The sequence below is a fragment of the Cuculus canorus genome, chromosome 3 (genome assembly GCF_017976375.1).
Source record: "Cuculus canorus isolate bCucCan1 chromosome 3, bCucCan1.pri, whole genome shotgun sequence".
Taxonomy (NCBI): domain Eukaryota; kingdom Metazoa; phylum Chordata; class Aves; order Cuculiformes; family Cuculidae; genus Cuculus; species Cuculus canorus.
In genome coordinates this window covers 47,823,121-47,833,767 of record NC_071403.1, presented here as the reverse complement: position 1 = coordinate 47,833,767, position 10,647 = coordinate 47,823,121, and the positions used below count along the sequence as shown (strand labels likewise).

General features: G+C 37.6%; 1 protein-coding gene across 4 annotated transcripts; it reads left to right on the top strand.

Annotated features, from left to right (window-relative positions):
• The first annotated feature begins 5 nt into the window (after window positions 1-5).
• GTF2H5 (general transcription factor IIH subunit 5) lies at window positions 6-2,081 on the top strand. 4 transcript variants are annotated; one of them, XM_054061106.1, is made up of 3 exons: window positions 6-123; window positions 1,127-1,245; window positions 1,698-2,081. In XM_054061106.1, the coding sequence occupies exons 2-3, from the start codon at window positions 1,211-1,213 to the stop codon at window positions 1,876-1,878; spliced, it is 216 nt and encodes a 71-aa protein (XP_053917081.1). In that variant the 5' UTR covers window positions 6-123; window positions 1,127-1,210; the 3' UTR covers window positions 1,879-2,081. The 4 variants fall into 4 exon arrangements, with proteins under 4 accessions (XP_053917081.1, XP_053917080.1, XP_053917082.1 ...); XM_054061105.1 differs by having other exon boundaries at window positions 32-110; XM_054061107.1 differs by having other exon boundaries at window positions 52-145.
• The last annotated feature ends 8,566 nt before the right edge of the window (window positions 2,082-10,647 follow it).

Genomic DNA, 10,647 nt, shown 5'->3' with positions numbered 1-10,647 from the left:
CTGAGGGCAGGGGAAGGGGGGGGCTGCGCATGTGCGTGACAGCATCGGTTGCGTCATTAGCGAGGCGACCGTACGGGTGACGGAGGAAGGGAGTGCAGCTTTTTGGAGCGGTGGGATTTGTCGGTCGGGACTTGCTTACTTGCCGGTCGGGACTTGCTTACTTGCCGGTCGGGACTTGCTTACTTGCCGGTCGGGACTTGCTTACTTGCCGGTCGGGACTTGCTTACTTGCCGGTCGGGACTTGCTTACTTGCCGGTCGGGACTTGCTTACTTGCCGGTAAGGAGGCGAGGAAAGGAAAGGAGGCGAGGAAAGGAAAGGAGGCGAGGAAAGGAAAGGAGGCGAGGAAAGGAAAGGAGGCGAGGAAAGGAAAGGAGGCGAGGAAAGGAAAGGAGGCGAGGAAAGGAAAGGAGGCGAGGAAAGGAAAGGAGGCGAGGAAAGGAAAGGAGGCGAGGAAAGGAAAGGAGGCGAGGAAAGGAAAGGAGGCGAGGAAAGGAAAGGAGGCGAGGAAAGGAAAGGAGGCGAGGAAAGGAAAGGAGGCGAGGAAAGGAAAGGAGGCGAGGAAAGGAAAGGAGGCGAGGAAAGGAAAGGAGGCGAGGAAAGGAAAGGAGGCGAGGAAAGGAAAGGAGGCGAGGAAAGGAAAGGAGGCGAGGAAAGGAAAGGAGGCCGGACAGACCAACCCACCTGGAAGGGTCGCTGAGTGCAACCTACGAGGACAGGCTAGGAGAGTTGGGGTTGTTCAGCCTGGAGAAGAGAAGGCTGGGGGGAGACTTTACAGGAGCCTTCCAGTACCTGAAGGGGCTATGAGAAAGCTGGGGAGAGGCTCTTTGTCAGGGAGTGCAGGCATAGGATGAGGCTGAGTGGTTTTAAGGTGAAAGAGGGGAAAGTTACATTAGCTAATAGGAAGAAATGTTTTCTTCTAAGGGTGGTGAGGCACTTGCGCAGGTCACCCAGAGAAGTTGTGGGTGCCCCATCCCAGGAGGTGTAAGGCCAGGCTGGATGAGGCTTTGAGCAATGTGATCCAGTGGGATGTGTTCCTGCCCACGGCACGAGTGTTGGAACTAGATAATTTTTAAGGTCCCTTCCAATCCATACCATTCTATTATTTTATGGTTCTTTTTCTTTCAGATTTCTCCTGTTTACGTGTGTAACCCAAAGCAAGATTTGTGCCTATCTCCTCTTTCTTTCATTGCTTCTAAGAGAAGTGAGAAGATGGTGAATGTTCTGAAAGGCGTTTTGATTGAATGGTTAGTAACGTTCTTTGTGTCCAAGTCTGCTTGTTTCTTTAGAGCTGGAAATGTTTTAAGTAACTTAAGATTCTAGACAAAAACAAAAAAGTCGTTGCCAGTAGCAGTGATGCTGAAGCAGCAGACTAACGAGAAATGTGGCCTTTGGGGGAGAAGGAGAGAGATAGTTTTAGGTAATCCTAATACCAAACTTCTTTTTTCAAGATACCGTTTTCCACTTTTGATTAACCATTAGATGTTCCCTTTGTTCTTTATAATGCTTACAAACATTGGGGTTTTTTGTTGTTGTGAGCAATGTGTTTCTTTGCTGACTCTAGAGCGAGATAATCGTTCATCCTTTCTTTCCTGTCCTTTTTTTAAACAACTCCAGTCCAAATTCCATAGGGTATATTTTTTTTGTTTGTTTTTGACATTTTAATGAGGTTGGATCTTATGTGTATTTGTCTCTACAGTGACCCAGCAATGAAGCAGTTTCTGCTCTACTTGGATGAGTCAAATGCATTGGGAAAGAAGTTCATCATACAAGATCTTGATGAAACTCATGTCTTCGTGTTAGCCGAATTGGTTAACTTCCTCCAGGAGAGAGTGGGAGAGTTAATGGACCAGAACTCTTTTCCTATTACTCAGAAGTAAAAAGACTAGAGTTTTGGAATAGTGGATTTCAATAGCTAGGGTTGTTACTTTTTTAATAGATATGCTGTGGTTAGTAAGTTCTAAGTGGAAGTGGCTACTCTGAAAAAAAAAAAAATCATTTTCTTAGACAAAATTCTCTTGAATTGGATTTTTTTCTCATTTTGAAATATTATAGTATCTGTATTAAAATCCTTAAAATTGTACACTTGAGGACTTGCCTAGAGAATTTTTGATGCATGCTCTCTGTTTTCCCTTATAAGACTTCAGTCTTCCAAGATGGTATGACCCAAAAATTAGAGTAGTGTCTCTCTCTTGGAATGCTATATGTACTCCCTCTGACATGTTATATTCCTGTGGAATAGATTATATCTGGTTATAGTGTGACTGATGGCATGTAAAGAATGTCTGCTGAAGTATGATTTATGCTTGATGGAACATTTCCAGAAACCAAAAGCATGGTTAGATACTGCTTTAACTTAATGGATTTTATACACCAAAATGAAGGTTGGTTTGAATTTTCTTTCGGATTTATGAGGAGTATGTTTGGCTTTTCTCCTCCCCAGCATTTTACAAACATGCTATACTACTTGCCTACTTTTACTAAGGCTGTGCGTTCTGTGCCGTTCTGGGTTTGTGGAGTGGAGGTGAGAATCTAGATGTTTGGAGGAAAGGGGGACATGGCAGGGGATATGGGGTGAAGGGGGTGAAAAAATCCGTTACCCCATATCATCGCATTTTAATTGTAAACTGATTACTTGCATTTCAACAATAATAAATTAAAGGAGTTACATTAGTGTAGTGAGAGAAAAATCCTCTAGATGTAACTGCTTGTGTTTTCCACAGAAGCTAGTACCTTGTTGCAGTAAGCTCTGTGATCAGGAAGGGGAAATAAAGACTTGGTTGCTCTATCTGTGAAGAAAACTGATTTTTTGTTTTGTTTTGTTTAGGGGTGTTGTTTGTTTTATTTTGTGTTGTTTTTCAGCTTATCTCTTCCTCCCCTACTGCACACTGCTGCAAAGAAAGAGCAACATAGTTTCATAGTTTTGGGTTTTTTAACACTGAGAGTAAAAATTCTAGATTGCATTTGTAACTCATTGTTTCAGACACTGGCTTATTTAGTAAGTCAGTAATGCATGATGATAAAACCTGTGAAGTTTCCTGTCCACAAATATGGCAGATACAGATTAGAAAAAGAAGAAAAATAACATGTATTACCTTTTTCTCTTATCCTAATTTTTACTCAAAGTAGTCAAATTTATTGGGATATTATCGTAAGTAATCATCTATAAATTGAAGACTGCTAGGATATTGCTTCAAAGAGAAGCTAGGTTTTCGGAGCTGCTCATGTACATCAGACAGATGCCGTCTTTTTATCCTGGGGGGAAAGACTACTGTAAATAGGAAGGCTTTTATACGGTTTTCTGTACTGACTCTCCTTCTGTTGCTTTTGTTTCTAGTCCCGTAAATACCAGATTAGCTAGTGGATTTTTTCCCCCAGGGATAGGGGAAACTTCAGGAGAAAGTTTCATTATATGTTTTTAAATCAAAAAGCTATCCCAAGAAAGTTCTGCAGAATTGCATGTATTCAGGCTTGTGTAGAAGATAAATAGCCCTGTGGAATTTTGCTTCAGGCAGTTTCTGGACCTCCGCTTCTCTTTGGTGGTATACAACAATGGATCTTGGTCCAAGTTGTTTCATCTTTCTTTTAGAAGTAGGCGCTTCCCTACTTTTGTACATCAAAAAACCAGCTTATACATCTTAATGTAAAATAAGTTGAAATCTCTTATGAATGGTTTATGGCTCCTTACCTCTTTCTTGAGATTGGTCAAATATTGACCTCATAACTGTTATTTTGTGGAAGAGTTTTGGATGCTTATTTAATGGAGAGATAACCAGTAGTCTTAACATAACATGATAGCTTAATGCCATTAATTTAAAAGTGTATTACATCCTTTTTTTGGAATCTTAGTTTATTTTCCATCCAGATTTTGATGAAAGGTAAATGATCCCTCACTCTCTCTTCAAATGTCAGTATTTGAAAAGTCGTATTTGAAAAGAATTACACCTGTTAAACTTCTCTCTATTTAGCATGTCTAGGGCTATGTTTCTTTTGTTATTTTCCTTTTGACTCTATGATAAACTCTTACAGTTCTTGTCTTTTTCTCCTGGTTAATTGTACAGAGTTGTTGTTGCCCTGTAATTACCTGTGTCTTAGCTTGTATTTCCAGTGATAAGTGGCTTATGTAATACAAAAGGGTATAAGTTCTAAACTGTATAAACTAAACAGGCATATGTTCTTGTACTCTTTGCTCAATCTTCTTCAAGCAAGCACGTTTATGGACTTCAGCGCTAAACCTGTCAAGACTTGGATCCTTCCTGCAACCTAACCAAGCCTGAGGCTCTAGGCTGGAAGAATCAACAAAAGATACTAAGAAGCAAATTATTTCCTTATGGAGTCTGGAGAGGGCAAGTTCTTTGTAGTTTCTAGGGAAAAGTGTCTTTATCATGTAATACGGTGAAGGAAATCCAATGAGGAAGCTCCTAGAACTTGAGTATGTATATGTATTAAAACAACCAAACCACAAACAATCAAAGTTTTCTGGGGTCGAATAAACTTGGACCCCAGAAAGTTTATATGCTTTTAGAAGTACATATATGCATATAGCCCAGATGGGAGAAAAATAGATACAAGAAAAATGTCAAGACATTTTGAGATAGTTAACATTTACACTTGTAGATTTTAAATGTTTTCTCTGGCTTTCACTTAGATGTGAAATATTATTGGTGAGTGGAGCTCAAGCAATGAAACATTGTGTTAAGAATCTCTTCGTTTAAAGGCTCGAAGCCTTTGAGAATAAAAGGTTAAGGAGATCTGTTTAAATATATATGTATTTTGTGAATAGAGCTGATACAGTGAGAGCATCAGCTCTTGCTGTATTTGAAATATTATATGTTAATTTAATATTTCTATCCAGAGGTGATATTCACTTTTATTTTGCTGGTTTAGCATAGGGGCATTTGAGCAGCAAAAATCAAGCTTACATGACAGACTTCTTGTTAAAGCAGCAAATTTTATCTTGATGGGCTTTCACTGCTAAGGGTTGAGCTGGTGCTTAATTTTCTTCTGTCAGTCTGAGTTAAAATTAACTTGTGTACTGAAGGAAGAGCATGGTTGAATAATTACCTACAGGGCACTTGTTTGAACTTAATTTCTTATTTGCTAGTTATTTATAATGAGTAGCTCTAGAAAAGGTTGCAAGTTCACTTGTTTTTGTTTTGTGATGTAAGCAGTCGTTCTTGAGAAGTTACTGTAACTCTGAACAGGCTTATAAATGCAACTTTCATTACTACAAGTACAGAAATTGAAGAGACAAGTTTGACAGAAAGATGAGAGAGATCTCCAAAGCGAGGTAAGAGAATTTGGACAATGCAAACAAAATATGTGTTAAATGGGAAGAGAGGGATGCAAACTCAAAATTCAGCTTCCTATTAAAACAAAATAGCACTTAATCTTTTTAAGTTTGTTTATTAATGGTCTTCAAAGCAAAGCTCTGTAATAGTGTACCACAAAAGCAAATAAGCCTAAATGCTCACACATATTTAGATACATTCAGACATTGTAGGATAAACTAATTCTGGAGGGTGGGTTTTTTAACATAGGCGTTGGCAGCACAATGATGACCTAGAATTAGTTAGTATAGATATAATTAATTTCCTATCTTGTTACCAAGACGTAAGTCCCCTTTTCTTTTTCTCTGCACAACACTTAGCCCAGGGAGAATAATTGTCCAGTGCAGTAAAGGAGGAAATAACCAATAGTTGATAGAGAGAACAGATATGGCCTCAAGAAAGAAAACTTGTGAAAGAAAATAGTGAATGCTTCAGGGAATAGCACCATCTTACCTGAGAGAACCCGAACTAAGTGGATTTGACTTTGTAGATAAATTGCCAGTGTCTTTTCATAAAAATGAAAATCCATTTGGAATAAAGAATGATAGACTTGAGAGAGTTTATTTGTTTAGTTTTTCTAGAAGCTTAATGTACTTATAATGATATAGTTTTTTTTGTTCTATGTAGCACAGTGCGGAAAGCTAGATGGCTGATGTGATGTGCTATACAGAAACTTCTCCAAGTGCTGTTGTACATTAAGAAATCCTGTTTTACAATCTTCACAATTGTAGGATGTAGTCAAAAGCATATCTTTTTTTTTTTAATGTGGCATAACAGATTTTACTATTTTTTCTCACTCAAGTTAACTCTGCAGGGGCACTTCAAGTACAAGAACAAACTAGACAGTGTGCATTTTATGCATTAACAGGCTTGCTTACTGTGAGCTGAAGTAAATAACATTGTTTACTGTGAAATCAAGATAACAGTATTCCATGGTGTCGTTAAAATGGCTTATTTTAACTTTCATGGTGATGATGCCAAGTAAGACAGGTGTCCAGTTTCAGTCAGCTCCTAGGCTGAGCTTGGGAAAATAGGGTTCTAGAAATATATATATATTTCAAAAAGAAAAGTTATATAGATATACACACACACAAAATCAATAGGCCTTTAATCATGTCAACCAATACGCTGAGACATATATTTGCTCTTCCAACCAGGCAGTAGGCCATTGAAGAAAACAGTAAGCTTTTGTAAGAAATCTTCTATTTCTCAGTTTCACAGCAGATTTTGATACTTTTCTCACCCTGACTTATACATTATCCCACAAATGATCCCATTAAAGCTGGTCGAGGTTACTGTGAAATGAAGCATTACACAGTATGTTGGAATTGGGTGTCTGTGTTTGTTTTGTAATTCAGACTTCAGCAAGGCTTACATGTGCTGTACAAAATGAAAGATTCGATAAATTGCTGAAGCTCATAATGATTGAAAAAAAATTCTTCCTAAACTATGTCATTATCTTTGGTCTCATGACTTAACAACTAATGAGAAATTTAAAAATTAGGGTCTCTGATAGAAATGTGATGGGGAAATTTTTTTTTTCCCATTTTGTTTGTTTTAAAAGTGTGGACTAGAAGTACTATTTTATCCATCTTTGTTTCATATAAAAAGATTTTCAGGATTGAAGCCTTAACAATTTGAAGGCAGACCAGTAAGGGGAGCTCTTACCAATATTTTAAACTGCTTTTTAAAAAATTGCTGCAGCATGGGCAGTGGTGGAATGGAGACTTAACGTGCATTGGAACATTAGTATCTCTCTCTGGATGTGCTTTCAGCTGGAGATGGACATTCTGCTTCAAGGGATCCTTCTAGAAAGACATTTGCACTAAGAGATTTTTTAACGTCTTATCTTTAGCTCTGAAATTTCTTAGATGTTTAGTCATTCAATGTTTTCTTTCTGTGCTTAGGTGCACACTAAAATGGTGTGTCTGAAATGTGGTCTTTCCTTCAGACATTACTGGTAGCTCTGTATCTCCATACCAACTAGCCAGCTTTAGGACTTCCTTTGTTGTAAGTTACATCATTTTTAATAAATGTAAGTCACAGGAAGACGTTGATACAGTCAGAAGTAACTTCTGTGAAGGTGTTTTTTCTTATTTCCTTATCATACAAAATGCATGTGACTGTAGGGTACCTGTTCCTATGCCATATGGTAAGCACACAAGAGTTATTCAATCTGACCGTATTTCTGGGTATTTCTGCATCTGTATCCCTAGGGTGTTCTGAATAGTACATAGAAATGAGACATATAGAAAGTTTTTCCCTGATTACCCCCAAAAGTGACTAGCTTTATTGGCTTACGCCTATAGAAGGGTAAAAGTCAGTATGTTCCTTAAACAAACAGTAAAACCCCAATACCTACCAGTAAAGTTTTAACGTGAAGAGAGGGGAAAACCTAATACTTTGGACATAAGTAGTTGTACTTTTCATATAGACATAATTTCCTCTCCTCTAATTGCATAGAAGCAATAAGCAGACTAACTGCATAATAGAAACAGATTATAAAACTTCTGTGAACAAATTAAAAAAGTGAAAATTTTAGAGTATTATTGTTAGCTTTTAGCTTTTTGTGCTTGAGCAATTAACAATAGGAAGTATGATGTTCCTGGCAGAGATCTCACTTTGAGATGAATATTTTCCTTTTACTGAAAGAAAAGCAGACTCAATACCTATGCAGGAATGTGCTCAAACGCACCAAAGAAAATCCTCCAAATGCCCAAACTGACAAATAATTGATTAGCCATAAAACTGGCCCGTTAGGAAAGAAAGAGCAAGCAAAACTGCTGGGCAACTATAGATTGAAGGAGTTGGCTGTTACAGCTATAGAGTTGTTCACTTTTCTATTACAGGAAAGATGGAGCCAGTAGTAAATTACAGGCCATGCAGAATGATGGTACATTTGCAGCTGTGAAGAAATCACTTGGAGATGGGAAAGTATTGCACATTTGTATAACGTTGCCATAGCTGATATACTGTCAGTAGTGAGAGGTAAATGTACTAAGCAAACCTCTATAATCTGTCAGCATTTTGTGTGTTGTGTTCCTGATCTTTTTGAGGGGTAAGGTAGAAGGATAAAAGAGACAGAAGTTAGGGAAGGGAGAAAAGTATTTTAGGCTTTTAGCTAGCATTTCCTATTAATTCTGAAATTGGATAAGATCAATAAGATCACAAGGAGCATAAGACAAAGTGGAGAGAGATTGCACTCTAGTTTTAATTTTGTATCCAAAAATGTATTGCAATTAACTAGAAATTAATTGGCTTATAGAAGGTCCTGTATTTATCATCACAGCCAACACATCACAAGGACTGGGAGAGCAAGTTTTCTTAATGTTATGCTTATTATTCTACCTTGCCTTCTGTCCTGGGTAGGACCACTTTTCCATCTGGAATGATAGTGTATTTTTTCTTCCTTTTAATCTCTGGATTTCCTACAATGGCAACTGATTCTGAGTGTAATGTATTTTGCATGTGTGTAGCATGTATATTATTAGGCATACAGGTATTCCAGAAGCAAGAGATTCAGCAGTGAGTAAACGTGGAATAATGCTAGCCTTCTGTATCATCAACTAGCTTAAATCAAGATATGAAAGAAAAATCTCTCTTCAGCTGTAAAGTGAAGTATGCTCCCTGCTTTTGGTTTTGCTCTTGTTCTAAACTGAGACTAATTATATATTTTAACTTTGGGAGACTTATAAAGTCAATATAAAAATTAAGAAAAATGAGGCCTAGTTTCTTAAAGGATATTTGAAATGGGTATTGTCAAGCACAGCCGTGGTGAGGTCAGTGTGATAGAGGACAGTGACAGCTTTTTGCTGTGGCCAGGTTGCAATTTGGGCAAAGGCAGTTGCAAACGGTGTTTGAGAGGAGCAGGAGAGTAGGGATGAGGAGTAGGGAAAGCTGAACATCTGAACAAATATGTCAGGAGGACTAGGGAACCTGAAGTCTTGGAAATAGTGAATGTTTCCCCTTTGGGCTTTGAGTAGCTTTTTTTTTTTTGAAAGCCATTTCTGCCTATTTAGTCTGCTATGTGACAGCAAGAGCCAGAAGGAACTGTGGAGTGTGGGAAGAAGGGATTCTGAGGGTATATGTGTTTCAGAAGGTGATTCCTAGAGTTGTTTGCTACAAATATGAAAAACTAGTCCAAGCTGAAACTGCCTTTTCAATATGCAGAGTTATTCTAGCTCATTCCTTTTTTTAAAGTGTGCTACAAAACAAAAGGAACTGTGAAGGTGCTGGAAAAAAGCTTCTGTTGTTAAAACTGCTAACTACAAGAAGCAACCCTCCACACCTCTCAATTTGAAATAGTGAAGGAGGCTTTTAGGTAGTGGATTTTATCATTATTGTCTAGTTACACAAAGGTCATAACCAAAACAAGCAATAGAGACAAAGAGAGAAGACTGTTATAAATGGCCTAATTTTAGGACTAGTGGTCAGATGTTGGCAACACTTCATCCTTGCTTAAACCTGAAATTATTCACTTCTGCCTATGTTTTAGTTTCTAGTTTCTTGGAACATGTTGGGCAGAATCATAAGTTGGATATGCTATCTCTTTTGGGTTGAGGGAGCATCAGTGTCTGGATTTTTCAGTCTCAGAAACTTTTACACTCAAACATGACAGGTACTTTTCTCCTTTATCCTAGCACCCAGTATGTAATGGTGACAGTCATGCACATTTGTAATGTCTGCAATGACACAAAGTAATGCAATAATGAAGTATCATATACAATTAAAAGAATGCCATACAGATTTAATTTTCTTCTCTTTTAAAAGTACAAAAATACAAATACTTATGAGAATAACTTGTGTGTGCACCAGTAAGTACTGAATGCAATTAGTTCTAAGTATGATCTGTGGTGCCAAGTGATTGATCTTTTTTAATGAAGCAGCCGTTTAAATATATGTAAATTGTGTAACGTGTTGAGAACATAGACAAAAAGCCAAGTCATTAGTACCAATTTCTTGCAGATGTCAGTAAGAAAATCATTAAAAAATAATATATATACAAAGTAAATATTAGCAATGCAATTTAGTGTTTGTTCATGCAAATGTGAACTTATTACCAAGTGCAGTGAACCTACTACTTGGAGTTGTTCTGATAGCTTTCAAAACCTGGTCATATGTGATACTAAGTACTACATTTAACAGTTATGTTTTTGCTTCTGCCTTACTAATAGAGCTGTGAAAATTAGTTTCATCAAAATAATATTGTTAAAATCTTCCCTTCTCAGAGAAGGACTATCTCACCATTTAAAGAACAGTTCACTTATACGTTAACTGGTATAATCTAGGGAAGAAGTGAAAAGTCTGACATTGCTCTAT

What these genes read in the sequence shown, in the direction of transcription:
- GTF2H5 (XM_054061106.1), top strand. Translation starts at nt 1,211, where the DNA reads ATGGTGAATGTTCTGAAAGGCGTTTTGATTGAATG. An exon ending in AAAGGCGTTTTGATTGAATG is followed by an intron (nt 1,246 to 1,697) that starts GTTAGTAACGTT and finishes TTGTCTCTACAG; the next exon opens with TGACCCAGCAATGAAGCAGT.